General features: G+C 33.6%; 1 protein-coding gene across 2 annotated transcripts in view; it reads left to right on the forward strand.

The window, feature by feature from the left end:
• LOC126888426 (probable cytochrome P450 6a23) overlaps positions 1-20,486 on the forward strand; it is an 89,589-nt gene that overhangs the window by 57,875 nt on the left and 11,228 nt on the right. The window contains exons 1-2 of one of the 2 annotated variants that reach the window (XM_050656678.1): positions 10,051-10,517; positions 16,386-17,111. In XM_050656678.1, the coding sequence (XP_050512635.1) occupies positions 10,088-10,517; positions 16,386-17,111 (1,156 nt within the window). In that variant the 5' untranslated portion in view covers positions 10,051-10,087. Of the gene's footprint in view, positions 1-10,050; positions 10,518-16,385; positions 17,112-20,486 lie in introns of those variants that run through there. The other variant, XM_050656679.1, reaches the window with a different exon arrangement.

The raw sequence follows: 20,486 nt of genomic DNA on the forward strand, positions 1-20,486 counted from the left end.
TCTTCTCTAATGTTAATAACCGATTTCAGCATTGAGTAATTCAAAGAGTTGAGGCACAAACCGCTTTTGATTTATCATCGAAGTAGACTAAAGCCGCAGTCTCTCTTATGCGATTGTCGCATGCGTTCGACGCAAGCAGCAGTCGCAAGCGATGTTCTGTGCACTCCTCCAATGTAAACTTTATACGAGCGGTCTGTCTTGTGCGTCCGACGCGTCAGATGCACAAGACAGACCGCTCGTATAAAGTTTACATTTGAGGAGTGCACAGAACATCGCTTGCGACTGCTGCTTGCGTCGAACGCATGCGACAATCGCATAAGAGAGACTGCGGCTTAACAGCGCATTTTCAGTAGGTTGTCTCACATTTTTTAAGCGGCACCACTTTTTAAAAGCATCGTACTGCTGCTCGTATAGTTTTCTAGATTTCGGTGGTAACAATTCTTCACCTACTTCGGCTGCTCTTTTATCAATATCAGATACACCTTCTTCACTCATGATACCAATAATTATCAATAACAATGTTTCTTTACAATGACACTAGTAATGACAATGTTTCTAAATTATAACTGTCACAACGCAATGTTACTATGGTAACTTATTTTAAAGACAGTTTATTAAATGAGTTGAAGAGAGAAAAAACTGATTGAAATTATTGAAATAATTAATAAAATCATACCGGAAGTACGAAAAGTATCGTATATACCTTGCGACTGAAGTACATTTAATCCTTCAGGTAAATTATGGCCCTCCCTGCGGTCGGGCCATAAACTTTACCTTCAGGATTAAATGTACTACTTCAGTCCCGCGGTATATAATGTACTATTATAAAGTTTTAGTTTAGTTTTATGTCCTCGTTATAATAATTGAAAAAACATCTTTAAATGAAAATATTTTACTTTTTTTCGCGGGCCGCAAAAAAATGTCTAAAAGGCCGCATGCGGCCCCCGGGCCGCACTTTGCCCACCCCTGGTCTACCCTATGCCGATGTGCGCTTTTATTTTGGGGGTGGTTCCCACCCTTTCTCTGGGGTGAAAAATGTTTTGGTTAAAATAGCCACGGAAGAGGCTAGAGAATTTAATTCTAAGCAAAAACTGTTCTATAATTATTTTTTGAAAAGTCAATACTTTTTGAGTTATTCGTGGTTGAAAATTGGCCATTTTCATTGAAAAATGACACCTTTTCGGACAGATTTTTGTGAATACCTTAAAAACTATGCATCTAACAAAAAAACTATATAAAATATTTGTGTAGATCATAAAAAAACAAAGAGATTCGTTCCTTCATAAATCTTCTAGTTAAAATAGAAAGAGGGATATGGTAGGTAAGAAGAGTTTGTTTTTTTGCTGCATGCTCAAATCGGTGTATTCAACTTGAAAATATAGTGCTTGAAAATATAGTAAACTAAGCGAGATATTCTGCAAAAAAGTTGATGACTAATGTATTTTAAGAAGAAATGATAAGTATTTAACCCCTCATCCGTCAGAATTTAAATACATCGTTTTTTTTCTACAATACTTTTTATTATAGTGTTATTTATTTGTTTAAAAAGTTGGACTGTTGTAAAATAAATGGTTTTTGAAAACAAATAATATCAAATTATAGAGCGCATTTTTAAATTTTCTTAAAAATCTTCCTTTTTCTCCATGTAACTCGAAAATGATAAGAGATACGAAAAAAAGCTACCACATAAAAATGTAGGGTTTTTTCAGATAAAAATTTCCTTTTTATTTTTCATTACTGTATCTCTTATCATTTTCAAGTTACATGGAGAAAAAGGAAGATTTTTAAAAATTTTTTAAAATGCTCTATATAATTTGATTTTTTTTTCAAAAACCATTCATTTTAAACCCGTCCAACTGTCTGAACATAGAAATAACACTATAATAAAAAGTATTGTAGAAGAAAAACGATGTATTCAAATTCTGATGGATGAGGGGTTAAATATACTTCTCATTTCTTCTTAAAATACATTAGTCATCAACTTTTTTGCAGAATATCTCGCTATATTAATATGTAAAAAGTTTTATTTTCATTCTTAAGACAGGTTCTGAGAAAAAACATCTTGAAAAAATGCTTATTTTTGGTCTTATAAAGTATCATCATCATCATTGGCTCGACAGCCCTTTCTGGGTCTTGGCCTGTTCCAGGATTCTTCTCCACTCTGATCTGTTTCGTGCTTTTTTTCTCCAGTTTTTTATTTTTAAGATTTTTATATCATTTTCTATTTGTTCTAAATATCTCAGCTTCGGTCTTCCTCTTGTTCTTTTTCCTACTGGCATCTGTTTGAATATTTTGTTTGGTATTTCGCCTTCTTCCATTCTTTCTACATGTCCCATCCAACGCAGCCGTCCTATTTTAATGAATGTTATGATATCTGGATCCTGGTATATTTCGTATAGTTCAAAGTTGTACCTTCTTCGCCAAATTCCATTTTCTTTTGTGCCCTTATATATGTGTCGCAAGATTTTTCTTTCAAAGGTGGCTAGCAATGTTTCCTCTCTTTTAGTGAGTGTCCAGGTTTCTGAGCCGTATGTGAGTACCGATCTTATTAGGGTTTTGTATATTTGGAATTTTGTTTTCCTTGCGACGTTGTCTGATCTTAGTTGCCGAATTAAGCCATGATAACTTTTATTGGCAATAAATATTCGCCTCTTCACTTCCTCTGCTACGTTATTATCAGATGTGACTAGGGATCCCAAGTATGTAAAGTTTTTTACCCCCTCAATGTTGTATTCTCCTATTGTTATATTTTGTGGCTGCCTTATTTCTGTGTTTTTACTTACCTGCATATATTTTGTTTTGTTCTGGTTGATTTTCAGGCCACTATTTTGTGCAGCTCGTTCTATTTGATTGAATGCCTCTATCATTTCTCTTCTTGATCTTGCGATTATGTCAACATCATCTGCAAATGCTAGTATTTGCACGCTTTTATTAATTATTGTTCCTCGAGTATTGACTGTTGTGTCCCTCATTATTTTCTCGAGTACAATGTTGAACAAGATGCATGATAGAGCGTCTCCCTGGCGTAGTCCCTTTTTCACATCTATTGTTTCCGTTAGTTCGTTTTGTATCCGGATTTTACTTTCTACTTTTAAATAATAAAGTATACTAGTAATTTCTTATAAAGTATACTAGTACCTTAAAGGAATTTCACTGCTGAATATGTGTTTCAGCTATATGCTGCCCAGCCTAGACCAATCCTTCTATCTATCTCTTGGGTCTGATTGTCTCTAGAAATTTTGATGTGTCCGAAATATCGATATTGACTTATTTCTTCTATAATATTGTCTTTTAGTGGTATTGATCCTCCTAACACCAAGTTAGTCATCATTTTGGTTTTCTCTTTATTTAATTTGCAAACCAACATCTTCAGTTGCTTTCGCAAGCTCTGTGTGCATTTCGTTTGCTCTATTAATAACAATATCATCAGCGAACCGGAGATTGTTGAGTTGCTTTCCGTCTACGCGTATTCCCTTGTTGGCCCAGTCCAGTTTTTTAAACGCATATTATAAGACAGTCATGAAAAGCTTCGGTGGTATTGTATATCCTTGTCTAACACCTCTCTCGAACTTTAAATTTGTTAATTTCTTGATGGAGCTGCACACTCGTCGTTGCATGTTTATAGATATTATGAATAAAACGATTGTACAGTCGGAAAAATGAAAGAATACCCATGAACGAAAATAAAAAACACGCTGTATTTTCCTGTCACCGTGTCACAAAGAAAAGTGTCCAGTGCAAGTACATGTAACAATAATTATTACATGTACTTGCGCTGGTCAATCTTTTGTGTGACACGGTGACAGGAAAATACAGAGTGTTTTATATGTTCGTTCATGAGTATTCTTTCATTTTTCCTACTGTACCTGTAGTCTATTCGATAATGGGCAAGTGCTGTCGCTATTTTATCACTTTTAATTGTGTCGAAGGCTTTCTGGAAATCTACAAATATCAGTACTAGTGGTCGGCTATATTATTCTACTTTATAAAAACAATAAATGCTGTATAAAAGGTATATTTAAAAAACCCTCCAAAGGGCCACATCAATTCACATAACTAGTTTTCGACTGCTTTACCAGTCATCATCAGTGCTTACGTGCAATGTACATGTTAGCCACCAAAATGCTATTTTACAAAAATATGTGGGTCAAAGCCCATTTCAAGTAGTCCGTTAAGGAAACATAAGTATAAAAAGCTACCTTAAGCCTTGATGTTTAAAATATAATTTAATTTGCCCTAGGTAACATCTGAAATTTGGGTGTGACTTGTTCACATGTTGGAAGTTTGACGGCAAGTGAACTTGCCGTCAAACTTCCAACATGTGAACAAGTCACACCCAAATTTCAGATGTACTTGCCGTCAAACTTCCAACATGTGAACAAGTCACACCCAAATTTCAGATGTTACCTAGGGCAAATTAAATTATATTTTAAACATCAAGGCTTAAGGTAGCTTTTTATACTTATGTTTCCTTAACGGACTACTTGAAATGGGCTTTGACCCACATATTTTTGTAAAATAGCATTTTGGTGGCTAACATGTACATTGCACGTAAGCACTGATGATGACTGGTAAACCAGTCGAAAACTAGTTATGTGAATTGATGTGGCCCTTTTGAGGGTTTTTTAAATATACCTTTTATACAGCATTTATTGTTTTTGTATCACATGGTATACAGCCAACTACAGGAAAACTTTTTTCCTTGTGAATTCTACTTTATGTTACACGTATTATTAATTTTTCGCAGTAAGTATTTTAAAATTTGAAAATAAAATGAAATATAAAATAGACATCCTTTATTTATAGTACGTTCTATATTACACAGGGTGTAACAAAAATACAGGTCATAAATTAAACCACATATTCTGGGACCGAAAATAGTTCGAATGAACCTAACTTACCTTAGTACTAATATGCACATAAAAAAAGTTACAGCCCTTTGAATTTACAAAATGAAAATCGATTTTTTCGAATATATCGAAAACTGTGAATGATTTTTTATTGAAAATGGACATGTGGTATTCTTATGGCAGGAATACCTTAAAGAAAAATTATAATGAAATTTGTGCACCCCATAAAAATTTTATGGGGGTTTTGTTCCTTTAAACCCCCAAACTTTTGTGTACGTTCCAATTAAATTATTATTGTGGTACCCAGTGGCGGGTTTAACGGGTGGCGTACCTGGCGGCCGCCAGGGGCCCCACGCCTCCAGGGGGCCCGAAATCGCGATAGAAAGCTACATTTAAAAATGAAAAACTGCCAGAACAGAAAAAAATCTACAGATGATGATGATGGATTTTTGATATTTTTATGCATTTTATTAAAAAAAGAAGAAAAATCGATAATTCTGGCAACACCGTACACCGTACCATAATTTCTCCGTCGGCCTGGTAACACTGCAAATGCAGTGTTAGCAGTCCTGTTGTGCACTTCACACGCATACCTGCACTCTGCACTTGTTTGTGTGTTGTGGTGAGTTGTGAGTTTTGTCTTAGACTATAGCGTATAGGTTTCATCGCACTATTAGTATCAGTGGTAAGTAAATAAACAGTATACTATGGTGTGACGCATGAAAGCAGCAAGCATCTTTTCCCGTATAAATCACGAAAGTTTTATTCCTTATAAAATACATTTCCCCTTTACGTAAATTCTGTTTTCGTAAATTTTTACTTTCCCTCAATTATACATATCCTAAGATATGTTATATAATTGAGGGAAAGTATTGTGATGGTGTAAAATTTCGACTTCGAGATTTTGATTGATTTTCACGTTTTGAAGGTCCCTGAGTCCAAAAAACATGTTTTCCAAAAAATGTCTGTGTGTGTGTGTGTGTGTGTGTGTGTGTGTGTGTGTGTGTGTGTGTGTGTGTGTGTCTGTCTGTCTGTGGTAAAATTTTTCGTCAACGATTTAGAAAAAACGGCTGAACGGATTTTTACGAAATTTTCACCAAAAATCGACTACGTAAAAATCTGGATCTGATTAGTTTTTGCGAAAAATCGGAACGTAGGAAGGGGGTTTTTAAAGGGGTTTAAATATTAAAAAAATCATAAAAAAAGAAAGAAATTTCCGATTGAAAACAAAATTGGTAAAAACATTTACTAGGTAAATGCCCTTCATTATGTAAAATACTAAATTTATTGGCTCACGTTAAGGGGGTGTTTAAGGGGTTTGAAAGTTTAAAAAAATTATAATGAAGTTACTTAAATACAATAATCTCAACTGATGTATTTCTACATATCCACGCACATTGAGGGAAAGTACCATGTGTGACAACACACCACTAGTTATTTTTCATATAGATATAGATTGAAAAGTTTTGGAGTTGAACCTCTAAATATTTATTATTATGTAGACTAAAAAATACAAAAACTATTTTTTTCAGAAAGGAAACATGAAACGATATCAAAGTGGGGCAGAAAAAAGAAAAGGTTAAAACGAAATCTAGAAATTGCCGAACAGCAGAAAAATTCATTGCACAAATTTTTAAACGTTAGTACGGAAAATGAGCAACCTTGTACAACTTCTGGTAACTCCGAAAACCCTACCGTGGAAATTTCTTCCGAAACATGCATCGCTGGAACATCGAAGGAAAAACTTGATGAAGAAGTAGAACAGGAACGCGACGAAAATCCGAAAGTTGAAAATTCCAGTTACGTTCAAGATGACGAAGACACCGATTTTGATGTTACAAAACTGAAGGATATAGCTTTATGGCCCGCGATATTAACGGATAAAATGATTGACTATATTCTTAGAAACAAGCCAACGAATGTAGGGAATATTGAAGAATTAAAATCAGCGTACAAAGATAGAGATGAAGTTTATTATAGAGGACTTTCTCACAAACATTTTTATCGAACGAAGTCAAATGGAATTAAGGAAGACCGAGACTGGTTAAAGTTTTCAGAAACAAGCAAAAGTGTTTATTGCTACCCTTGCAAACTGTTTTCTGCATCAAAATCGAAATTGATTACTGGTTTCCAGAACTGGAAAACGATTATCGTTACGTTATCGGACCACGAACTTTCAAAGGAGCACATGGCAGCTATCTGCACTTTATATAAAAGAACTTCAAATTTTAACAGAGTTGATACTCAGTTATTATTGAGAAAAGAAAATGAGGTAAACTACTGGAAGAAAGTCTTGCAGCGGGTTATATCCACAATAAAACTGTTAAGTAGTTTGGGGATTGCGTTCAGAGGGCATAACGAAGGCAAGGATTCCACAAGAAAAGGGAATTATTTAACATGCTTAGAATACCTAAGTGAGTATGACGACTTCTTGAAATTGCACCTACAAAAATACGGCAATAAAGGACAAGGAAACGTGAATTATCTGTCTCACAATGTTTGTGATGAATTTATCACCATTATTGGTAGAAAAGTCACAGCACACATAATTGATGAAATTAAGGCTGCAAATTATTATGGGATCATCGTTGACTCTACGCCTGATGTTTCGCATATAGATCAATTGACATTTGTCATAAGATATTTTACGTCCAATGGTGACATCAAAGAGAGATTTGTCGGATTTATACCAATAGAAGGGCATACAAGTTCATATTTGGAACAACAAATATTGGATATGTTGGACAAATTGGGAATAGATATTAAAAACTGTCGGGGGCAATCGTTTGACAATGCTACCAATATGTCAGGAAAATACTCGGGACTTCAGGCGCGGGTTAAACAACACAGTCCGAGTGCGGCATATATCCCTTGTGCCAGCCACTCGTTAAATTTGATTGGAAATTTTGCAGCAGAAAGTTGCAACGCTGCGATTGAATATTTTATGTTTGTGCAGAATTTATTTACTTTTTTTTCTTCATCAACTCATCGTTGGCAAATTTTGTGCAAACAGTTAAATAAGTGTGAAAATGCCGTTTCGGTGAAGAGACTCGTAGATACACGATGGTCAGCAAGAGCGGATGCTGTACGAGCTATAAGACTTGGGTACACGTATATAAAAGCGGCATTAACTGAGATTTGCAATTCGAGCGAAGAGAAAAAAGTCACGATTATCGAGGCAAATTCAATTTTGAAAAAAATGGGCAAATTTGAAACCGCGCTGATGACAGTGATTTGGAACACGATTCTACAGCGACTAAACGCTACGAGTAAATCACTTCAATCAGTTGAGTGTGAATTGTCAAAAGGTTCATCTCTCCTGAAGTCTCTGTACAATTTTATTGACAATTTCAGAGATGAATTTGAAAAAGTACAAGAAGATGCAACTGATTTGTCAGGCCTGACATTTGAAGAAGACGGACAAAGTCGACGACCTCTTAAGAGAAAAACTTTTCATGACGAAGTGAAAGGAGGTGAACACGAATTTGGAAAGAAGGAAAATTTCCTTGTAAATTCATTTTACGTTATATGTGACAACACCAAGGCAGAGTTAGCTCGGAGAAATCAGACATACGATGCAAACCTAAAGCATTTTATGGTATTTTTTGATAAAGCATTGTCAGACGAATCAAAAACATCCGCAGTAAATTCTCTGAAAGAAATTTACAAGAACGATATTGATGTGTCCAACTTCGAAGACGAATTAAACCAATTTCTACTCTTCCTGCAGGAAGATAACGAGTTAATGACCACCGCAAAAGATATGTACCGAGCTGCCAAAGAAATGTCATCGACTTTTCCTAATGTTGAGACAATTTTAAAAATATTTTTAACGATACCAATTTCGAACGCATCAGGCGAGAGATCTTTTTCTGTACTAAAAAGAGTAAAAAACTATTTAAGAAGTTCGATGGGGGAGGAACGTTTAAATAATATGGCTATATTGTATATAGAACAAGATATATTGGATAAAACTGAGACCGACAAAATAATTGATGAATTTTCAAAAGAAAAAGTAAGGCGTAAATTCATTTGAAATGCGTATGTATATTCAGGGAAAGTGTATGTACTTATATATTATATAACAATAGTAATTATTAAGTCATATGTACATACTACCTACTGTAAATGTTTTTTTTTTCAGAATAAACATAATTTTGTTTCGTTCAAAATCGCATGCGTGTATTATTTAAACCACCTACTAACGACTGCTAGTTGCAGACAAATTGGTTACTGGCAAGTTAAAAGATCCATAAAATCGTTATCGTTAAGGCTATTCGCTTTTGTCGAAGGGCCCCGAAATTTTTCCCGCCAGGGGCCCCCAATCGTCTTAATACGCCACTGGTGGTACCATTAGTTAAATTCAATATTTTTAAAACTTTTTTGTCTCTTAGTATTTTTTAGATAAGGCAGTTTTTACCGAGTTCTTTTTAATATGTTTACATAAAAAGTTTATGGGGGTTTTGTTCCTTTAAAGCCCCCAAATATTTGTGTACGTTCCAATTAGACTATTATTGCGGTACCATTAGTTAAACACAGTGTTTTTTAAACTTTTTTGCCTGTTTGTATTTTTTCGATAAGGCACCTTTTATCGAGATGTGGCTTCTTTTTTAAGATGGTTCAAAATATACCTAAAAATATAAATCATAAATAAATTTTCATAGTCTCCATAATCGTACTTAACCATATATACAAATATGTGGTGGATTTGACAAATATTCAAAATATCTTGATAAAATCTCGACTTTTCGAAAAAGTACTAAGAGGCAAAAAAGTTTTTAAAACATTGTGTTTAATTAATGGTACTACAATAATAATTAAATTGGAACGTACACAAAAGTTTGGGGGGTTTAAAGGAACAAAACTCCCATAAAATTTTTATGGGGTGTCTAAATTTCACTCTAATATTTTCTTAAGATACTACTGCCATAAGAATGCCACATGTCCACTTTCAATAGAATATCCCAAATAGTCTTCGATATATTGGAAATAATCGATTTTTATTTTGTAACTTCAAAGGGCTGTAACTTTGTTTATGTGCACATTTATACTAAGGTAAGTTAAGTTCAATCGAACTATTTTTGGCCCCAGAATATGGGACTAAATTTATGACCTGTATTTTTGTTACACCCTGTATAAAATACCTCGAAAAATATCAAAACTATATAAATAAGATAACAGCCCGATAAAATTTACACTTGATCATTGTGAACACACACTGCACTCTTGTTATTGCAATGCCGTGTGACATGTTTCTAATATCTATTTTGGCTTCTTTGCCAATACTGCTTTACTTCTTCATAAACTGGCGACTATCGTACTGGAAGAGAAAAGGAGTACCACAAATAGAACCAGATTTTCTAGAGGGCAACACAAAAGATGTAAACCGATCGGAAATCCAAAATAGTGTCGTTTTTCACAAATTTCACGAGTATTTCAAAAACAACGGCCATAAGTTCGGGGGGATATACAAAAAAATGACCCCTGTTTTGATGGTTACGGATCTGGAATTGATCAAATCAGTGTTAGTGTCTGATTTTGTCCATTTTGTCAATCATGATATTTTCATCAACGAGAAAGGCGATCCTTTGTCTGGGAATCTCTTCAACCTGAGGGATGATAAATGGAGGAATATGAGGGCCAAACTTACACCAACATTTACAACAGGTAATTCAATATTTTATATAGTCCAGAAAGCCACTGCGCATCCGCTAGAAAAAATATTCCGATTCGGATTTTTTGCACCATCTTACTCAAAAAGGACCCCTTTGAACAAATTTGCATGTTGCCAGCTCCAAAAGTGGGTCAAAATTTTTTTAAACGTTTTTTTTTGTTTTTTTTTCTAAAATTATTTTTTTTTGCATCGAACAAAGTTTTTAGGTTTTTTGGATCATTTCAAACAGAAAAGGTGTTTAGTGAATTTTCTCGTAAAGTTGAAAGTTTTTGACATATAAGCGATTAAACATTTAAAAATTGCGAAATCGGCCATTTTTAACCCTCAGAAACTATGTGAAAAACTGAATATTTCGATGTTTCCAAGGTAAGAAGATATTCTTTGAACATCTATTGATGAAATCAAAGAGTTTTTTGCAATACAATATCGAAAACCCCTTTGTTTTTTAATTGCAATTGCAACCGTTACATGTATATGTAACATGCGTAAATATATGTGCGGAAAAATATTTCGATTCAATTTTTTTTCACCATCTTGCTTGAAAATATCCCCTCTTAATAAATTTGTATATTGCCAGGATCAAAAAGTCAAAAAATTTTTTAAACGTTTGTTTTTTGTTTTTTCCTAAAACTAACTTTTTTACATCGGACAAATTTTTTTAGGTTTTTTGGATCATTCCAAATAGAAAAGACCTTAAGTGACTTTTCTGTAAATGTGATAGTTTTCGAGATATTCGCGGTGTGCAAGTACTTGGAAAGGGAAACGAGAAACGACCGTGCGCGAGTCGCGGAGAAATATTGCAACTATCTTAAATAATTCATATTGTCAATTGAAATTGTCAAATTGACGTATATTTCATACCTTCTGTCATTGACGCAGAAAAATTATATATTGCTCCACAATATTGATATGATATGCAATTATTATATAAAGGTAAATTTAATTAATTGTATTTTGCTTGCAGTACTGCATTTTAATAACTGATTTTATTTACTACATACAATTGTTTACGTTTGCTAAACATAACCTGCATCTTATTTTTTCTTCTTATTATTTTTTTTGGACTATGGTCTTGACAATTATCCAGCAACCAGGACTAATATAATTGGCCAATATAATTAAAAGTGCGAATAAAAGTACAGAGCGTAGAAATAGAGGTCGCTTTGCCGAACTTGCACGGTCCCAATAAGCGATTGAAATTTTAAACATTGCAAAATCGGTCATTTTTAATCCTCAAAAACTGTGTGAAACACCAAAAATTTCAATGATACCAAGGTACGTAGATATTTTAAGAATATCTATTGATAAAATCCCGAAGAGCTTTTTGCAATACAGTATCGAAAACCAATTTGTTTTTTAATTGCTAATCAAGAAGGAGCGACACTATTTTCAACCGTTGCATGTGTATGTAATCGGAGAACATTTTAAGTTTAAAAAAATTGTTTAAAATTTTTTTTGACACATTTTTGACCCTGACAACATGAAAATTTGTTAATAGGAAATCTTTTTAAGCAAGATGGTGAAAAAAAAATTGAATCAGAATATTTTTCCGCACATATATTTACGCTCAGAGATTAAACTCTCATGCAAAAATCATACTGCTATTTATCACCAAATGGGCGTTTTAATGAGTGGAACATGTAGAATATGTCAAATGACAGGAATTATGACAGGTGATAAATAGCAGTCTGATTTTTGCATGAGAGTTTAATCTCTGTTCGGAGAGTTTAAGTCTGTTCTGTCGGACAAAATAAATGTGCCGTTTTCGTGGTGTGACCGTTCCAAATTTTTAACCTGTTCCACAATTAAAACTGCCCCTGTTACAGTGTTCCCATACAGCAAAGTTGATCTGACTAGACACCCTTAAGCTATTAACAAATTTTCAGCTTGCTATTAATCAACTTTTTTTTCATACGCGGGATCCAGACCTATACAGGGTGTAACAAAAATACAGGTCATAAATAAAATCACATATTCTGGCACCCAAAATAGTTCGAATGAACCTAACTTACCTTAGTACAAATATGCACAGAAAAAAAGTTATAGCCCTTTGAAGTTACAAAATAAAAATCGATTTTTTCGAATATATCGAAAACTATTAGAGATTTTTTATCGAAAATAGATATGTGGCATTCTTATGACAGGAGCATCTTAAAGAAAAATTATAGTTCAATTTGTGGTCCCCATAAAAATTTTATGGGGGTTTTGTTCCCTTAAACCCCCCAGACTTTTCTGTACGTTTCAATTAAATTATTATTGTGATACCATTAGTTAAATTCAATATTTTTAAAACTTTTTTGGCTCTTCGTATTTTTTCGATAAGGCAGTTTTTATCGAGTTGCAGCTTCTTTTTTAATATGTTTACATAAAAATTTTATGGGGGTTTTGTTCCTTTAAACCCCCCAAATATTTGTGTACTCTCCAATTAAACTATTACTGCGATACCATTAGTTAAACAAAATGTTTTTAAAACTTTTTTGCTTCTTTGTATTTTTTTCGAGAAGGCACCTTCTATCGAGATATGGCTTCTTTTTTAATACGGTTCAAAATATACCTAAAAATGTAAATCATACAATAATTTTTCATATTATTACCAAGTATTCATAATCGTACTTAACCATATACAAATATGTGGTGGATTTGACAAATATTCAAAATATCTCGATAAAAACTGACTTTTCGAAAAAGTACTAAGAGCCAAAAAAGTTTTAGAAATATTGTGTTTAAGTAATGGTACTACAATAATAATTTAATTGGAACGTCCCAAAAAAATTTGGGGGGTTTAAAGGAACTAAGCCCCCATAAAATTTTTATAGGGTGTCCAAATTTCCCTATAAGTTTTTCTTAAGATGCTACTGTCATAAGAATGTTATATGTCCAGTTTCAATAAAAAAACTTTAAAAGTTTTCGATATATTGAAAAAAATCGATTTTCATTTTGCAACTTCAAAGGGTTGTAACTTTTTTTATATGCACATTTGTACTAAGGTAAGTTAGGTTCAATCAAACTATTTTTGGTCCCAGAATATGTGGTTAAATTTATGACCTGTATTTTCGTTACACCCTGTATAGATTACACGTGAAATTCACACTGGGATTGCAGTACGGTAAGATAGGAATGCGCATTCAGTGTTGTCACAGTTCCTGTGCGACGCTCTTGAGAGAGCAATCAACAACAAACTGGTGAAGACCAACAACCCTGTACGTTTATTCCTAATTAGAACTGTATTGCCCTATTTCAGCCGTACTGCATTCTTGGTATGAATTTCTCAATAGACACAGACAAATGAGAATTTATCTGTAAAATTGCAAAACAATTCATAGAATAGTTCAATTCACTTTGTTCCAAATTTACAAATATTTATAACTTGACAGATTTAACTGAAACCCTCAAGGTCACTTGCACCGCATCATAACGAAATCATTCAAATTATAAAGATTCAACGACACTTAAATGGAAGAAAAAGAGTTTCAGTATTTTTAATCTAATAAATAAAATAACTTTTATATTGACATGAAGAGTTAAATGTTTTTATTCAAAAAGCTGTATTTAAAATTATGGTATTTTTACGCGAGTTTCAAAAATAAGTTGTTACAACTCTTTAAAACGATAGGCTTGGGATCCGGTCTACCAAAAAAAGTTTATTAATAGCAAGTTTGTTCTGTGTTTTGACTAACCAATGTTCCTAGATATTTGTATTTATCTACCCTTTCTATCTGGATATTATTAATACGTAGTGTCTCGTTGTCTTTTGGATGTTTTGTATTGACCATGAATTTTCTTTAAGTTCATTTTAATACCATATAGGGTGCACCCCTAATGGTGCATATAGGGTATATAGGGTATAAAAATTATTTTTCTTACAAACTGACGATTTATTTATTGCTCTAAAACCGGTTGGGTTGTGCAAATGAAATTTGGTTGGTTCTAAAACATTGTTATTGCGCATGTTTTGACACACAATTAAGAATTTTATATTCACCATTGGCGCGCGTACGGGTAATAGTCTGAAATTTTTTTCAGATAAAAATGGTACGCCACTGAAATATTTCAAATTAAAAATATTTCTTGAATTCCTTGTTTAATTTGTGATAAAAAATCTATCTTCCCATTTTTTCATGCGACGCTTGGTTTTCATGCAAAAAATAAAACATCTTAACGCTTACAAAGTTTTCGACAAAGTTTCTATATGAACGTGTAGAAACTTATTTCGAATAGTTTGGAAGCGTTAAGATATTTTATTTTTTTGCATGAAAACGAAGCGTCGTATGAAAAAATGGGAAGAAAGATTTTTTATCACAAATTAAACAGGGAATTCAAAAATAATTTTTAATTTGAAATATCTCATTGGCGTACTATTTTTATTTCTCTAAAAAATTTCAGACCCTTACCCGTACGCGCGCCAATGGTGAATATAAAATTCTTAATTGTGTGTCAAAACATGCGCAATAACCATGTCTTAAAACTCACCAAATTTCATTTGCAAAGCTTAAACGGTTTTAGAGCAATAAATAAATCGTCAGTTTGTAAGAAAAATTTTAACATCCCGTATTTCGGAAACAAATGAAAATCGATTAACAACATATGAGTTATTTTTGATTATTTTTACGTATATTTTACAGTCTTAAAGTTTGGCACATTCCTTCCCATTCACCCTGTATACAGGGTGTCCCAGACTAATTTACCCACGCTATATCTCTTAAACAAATAGAGATTTTCGAATGGGACAAAAATTGTTCTATTCTACTTGTAATTCACTTTAATATGGCGTAAAAAAAATCATCCCCTAAATATTCATCCCTTAGTTACAACCCCTAACTTTAATTTTTTTAATAGCACCGTGTATATTTTTTTATAATCTTGGATGTGGTCTTTTATCGTCTATTCAACACACTTTTTGAAAATAAAATCTGACTATATTTATAAATCAGACTAACTTATCAATGCTATATTTCATAAACGAATAGAGATTTTCGAATGGGACCAAAACTGATCTATTACATTTGTAACACACTATAATATGGCGTAGAAAAAAAATATCCCCTAAATATTCATCCCTTAGTTACAACCCCTAACTTTATTTTTTTAAATAGCACCCTGTAAGTTAGGGATGAATATTTAGGGGATGCATTTTTTTACGCCATATCAAAGTGTATTACAAAAATGGAATAGATCAGTTTTTGTGCCATTCGAAAATCTCTATTTGTTTAAGAAATATAGCCTGGATAAATTAGTCTGTGACACACAATTTAACAAAAATAAACTGATAGTTTCTAGGTTATTTACGAACCGATTTTATTTTCAAAAAGTGTGTTGAATAGACGATAAAAGACCACATCCAAAACTATAAAAAATATACTATTAAAAAAATTAAAGTTAGGGGTTGTAACTAAGGGATGATTATTTAGGGGATGATTTTTTTCTACGCCATATTAAAGTGTATTACAAGTAGAATATATCACCTTTTGTCCCATTCGAAAATCTCTATTCGTTTAAGAGATATACCGTGGGTAAATTAGTCTGGGACACCCTGTATATATAGGTATTAAATAGCAGTGGTGGCAATATACAGCCCTGTTTTACACCTCGAATTCTATTTCTTCCAACATTTGATCCTCAATTTTTACTCTGACTTTCTGGTTCCAGTAGAGGTTTGAAATTACTCTGATTTCGCGGCTGTCGATGGTTTACAGTTTTGAGATATTAATTAGTATATCGTGCTGAACCTTTTCAAATGCTTTTTCAAAATCAATAAAGCGAGTGAGTCGATAAGGTTTGGTTATCCTAATTACTATCAGGACCTACAATTTGTTATAGTTTGAGTGATTTTTGAAAGCCTAAAACCGATTTTTCATTTCCAGGTAAACTAAAAATGATGTTCCAAACTATGATGGATGCTTCATCCGGTCTAGAGAAGATATTAGAAAAGAACCGCACATCTAAAGAACCGATCGACATTAAAGACTGCTTGACGCGCTTTACTGTAGACATAATCACTTCTGTAGCATTTGGAATAGAATCTAAAAGCATGGACAATCCAGATTCAGAATTCAAAGCTATCGCTAATAAAGTAGTAGGTCCTCCACCACCCAACTTACAAAAACGTACTATATTTAAGGAAATTACAAGAAAAATTAAGCTGCTAGGAGATCTGGTGCCCGAATGGGTGTGGATCAAACTCAACTGTAGGTCGTTGCCTCAGTTTCTGGAAGACTTTTTCGTGGAAGTTGTCAATGATATTGTAACTTACAGAGAAAAGAATAATGTATATAGGAAAGATTTCATGCATCTTCTAATCCAGTTGAAAAATATAGGCAAGGTTACAGATGATGGAACAATCAAAGCAGATTCCAGTAAAGGTGTTCATCTCACCATGAAAGAAATTACTGCTCATAGTTTCGTTTTCTTTATCGCCGGATTTGAAACTTCATCGACAGCGATGACATACGCTTTGTTTCATTTGGCTCAAAATCAAGACATCCAGGACAAAGCTCGGAATCAAATCAATGCTGTTTTGGAGAAGCACAATGGTGTTGTAAGTTATGATGCGATTATGGAAATGCAGTATTTGGAACAAATTATACTTGGTAAGTGATTGTACTTGTATTTAGTGGACTGTATTTTTATTAATTTGTTCGCATGAAAACGCTTAACGTATAAACTAAATTTTATTAACGAATTTAACAGGTTGTTTGAAATATAAATTACAACGTGTTGCTCGCTTGCCGGTCGATGGTAAAGAGAAATATCTTGTCGATGTGCCTCGCCCTCGTGGTCGTAGAGTCGTAGCCTGGTAACAGTGTTGCCGGCTCTAACATGCCCCCGGCCTTGAAAGAACTCCCTTTCAATCGTCGATGGGTAATGGACAAATCTTCGGGAAGGCTCGCCGGATGATACCATTTGCAGTTCGTATCGATGCCACCCGACAAATTCCATCCTTCCCAGGATGTAGCTCTACAATCCGCCCCAGTCTCCATTTTAACGGATTGATATTATCTTCCTTAATTAGTACCATAGAACCTTGGGATAAAGTTCTCTGCGTCTTTTTCCATTTGACCCTCTGCTGCAGTTCGGATACGTATTCTTTCGACCATCGTCGCCAGAAGTTCTGTCGCATTTTTGTTCCAGGAGTTGGAACCGAGAAAGTCTTCCAATCGGTAATTCTGTGACATCTGGTTCTGGAGTTGCTGTTAACGGTTGGCCGATGAGAAAGTAAGCGGGGGTTAACAGATTATCGTCATTAGGATCGGAAGAGAGTGGTGAAAGGGGCCGGGAATTTAAAATTGCTTCAATTTGAGCAAATACTGTCGACAATTCTTCGAAGGTTAAAACATTATTACCTATCACTCGCTTTAAATGATTCTTGCTCGATTTTATTCCTGCCTCCCAGAGGCCACCGAAGTGCGGAGAATGTGCCGGAATAAAATGCCAGTTTATATTTTCGGATGTGCATAATTCCGAAATTTTATCTTGATTTGAAATCAGAAAATTGCTTAAGGCTATGGGTACATAATTCACAAATATTTTACGGCCATCCCTACTTTTTCTGTCTTTACACGGCAAATTACGTGTAGTAAAATTCTCACTGGTATGGAAACTGCAGATGTAAACATTAGGTTGACAGTGACATTGTCATTAGAATGGTAGAGATGGCTATTTCGGTTTCGTTCAGTTTTTGAATGTTCTTGGTTCTTGGATAACCTTTACTTGTATAAATGATAGGATTATTTTGTCACTAATTATGTATTCAGTGGTTACCATTATTTATATACTATACAAATAGTCGAAAAAAAAAGTTTATTAGCGGAAAGAGAAGACCAACTTAAGATATGGATGAACATATTATCACAAGAAAGTCACAGAGGCTGTTAAAGTCATTCTTCAGAGTTCCCAAAGCTTCATATACCTGGGCAGAGGGCTAAATACTCAACTAGACCACTGAAAAGAAATCATAAGACGCATTGAAATAGCAAGGTCTGGTTTCATGAACATGCGTAAAATGCTGTGTAACCCCAAGCTATCAGTCACAATAAGATTGAAAACACTAAAGTGTTATGTGTGAATGTGTGGTCTCTATTACTATATGGTTGCGAGACCTGAACATTAAAACAGTATGACGTTAACAAATTGAATTAATTCGAAATGTGGATGAACCGCCGAATGTTAAGAATAAGCTGGGCCAGCAGAACCACGAATGAAAAATTACTGAAAATAATAAACACACGTCCTCATCTGGTCAATACTATCAAAATTAGATAGATGTCATATGTAGGACACATAATGCGCCATAGGGAATTTGAGCAGCTCCAGGTAATATTAAATGGCAAGATCGAAGATAAAAGGGGTTAAAAAAGAAAGAAAAAATCTTGGCTCCGAAACATCAGAGATTGAACCCACACAACAGGAAATGACTTAATTCAACAAGCCCAGAATAGAGAGAAATTTGCCATATTGACCGCCAACCTCAATAGAGAAGTCACTTAGGAAAAGGAGCCGAAAATATCATTTTATTATTTTTTTTCGAGAAAAAAAGCGTTAAAACTCTCCGCAAAAAGCGAAGCCTTTAATTATAAAATCTTAAAATCATCTTTATTAAAATATGAAGCCAACATTTAATTATTCACTCAAGAAAATGCCGATGGGCGGAATGCATAAAACGTAGTAGATGCTATTGCTCCAGCAAATAGTCACTACTTTGTAGCATTTTCTTTTACATAAAAGTAGGTGCGTTTGTTGAGAAGAACTTACTACACAACAGAAGTACTTACTACTGACCAGAAGTATCTACTAAAAAGCGTAGCGCCAGCCGTTTCTGCATTAAACTAATCGTGATGGAATTAGTTTTCCATGTGCTTGTGATTTGTGAATTCACATTTTTACGTACCAAATTATTAGAATTGTACATGAGTAAAAATGAATGACTCAGATCCGAAGCGACAAAAGAGTTACGCGAGGATAAAAATGAACAATTGTTATTTGTTAATCTTCTTCACAATTATTAAATTTTATTTGATAAAATAATGACCCAAAAATTAAGAATCTTCTTCTTAGTTTGTAAATTTTTCTATGACACACATTCATTAATGCTGTCATATTGTAACAAAACAATACCTACGCCGAAGGCGTCCACCCATCAACTTCACTTAAACTGAAGCAAAATACTACTAAACAAGCACATACTTCAAAAGCGTAGTACATTCTTCTATGTAGGCTGGTAAATAGTAGCAAATACTACGGAGAAAAGCAAATGCTTTTTAAGTGTAGTGAAATCTTCAAAAATGTAGTACGTACTTGAAGCATTAGCATTTACTACATTTTATGCCACCATGGGCACTTTACTTTATAGCTAAACTCGTACCTATTTACGGTTATCGGAACAAACTCTTATAAAATAATACTTTTATTTGAACTTTAATGACATGAAATACTTGGATTTTCCATAAATAATATATAAACAATAAATAACTTTTTATTAATTGTACGCCTTAAATCAATTATTATTTTTCAAATACACTATCAATACTATTTAATAAACAACTCTTTGATTGATTTTATTATCATCGTAAAAGCGTTAAAAAGCAGTAGCAGAATGAACTGCTATATCAAAATAGCGGGTCGGACACATCTCTACTTGTCACTGTCTCGAGTCTTGTCATAACATTATATTCGAATGAGTGCGTTGTATGACAAAGATAGCGAATGTTCGATTTCCACGGACATGGTGTCCATTTTTTTCGAATCTTGAAAAAACTAATAAATATTTTTAAAAAATTTAAACACAAAATGAAAGACTACATTATTATCGAGGGCCGAAAGTCCCTTAGAATATATAAGAAGTTTCTTTCGAATGAGATATTTGAAATTAAAAATCACACTACATTTTCTCTTAGTTTTTCACCACTGTAACTTATTAAAATAAACATTATAGAAGTTCTCAGGGACTTTCGGCCCTCGCTAATAAC

Source organism: Diabrotica virgifera, chromosome 7, assembly GCF_917563875.1.
Source record: "Diabrotica virgifera virgifera chromosome 7, PGI_DIABVI_V3a".
NCBI classification, from domain to species: Eukaryota; Metazoa; Arthropoda; class Insecta; order Coleoptera; family Chrysomelidae; genus Diabrotica; species Diabrotica virgifera.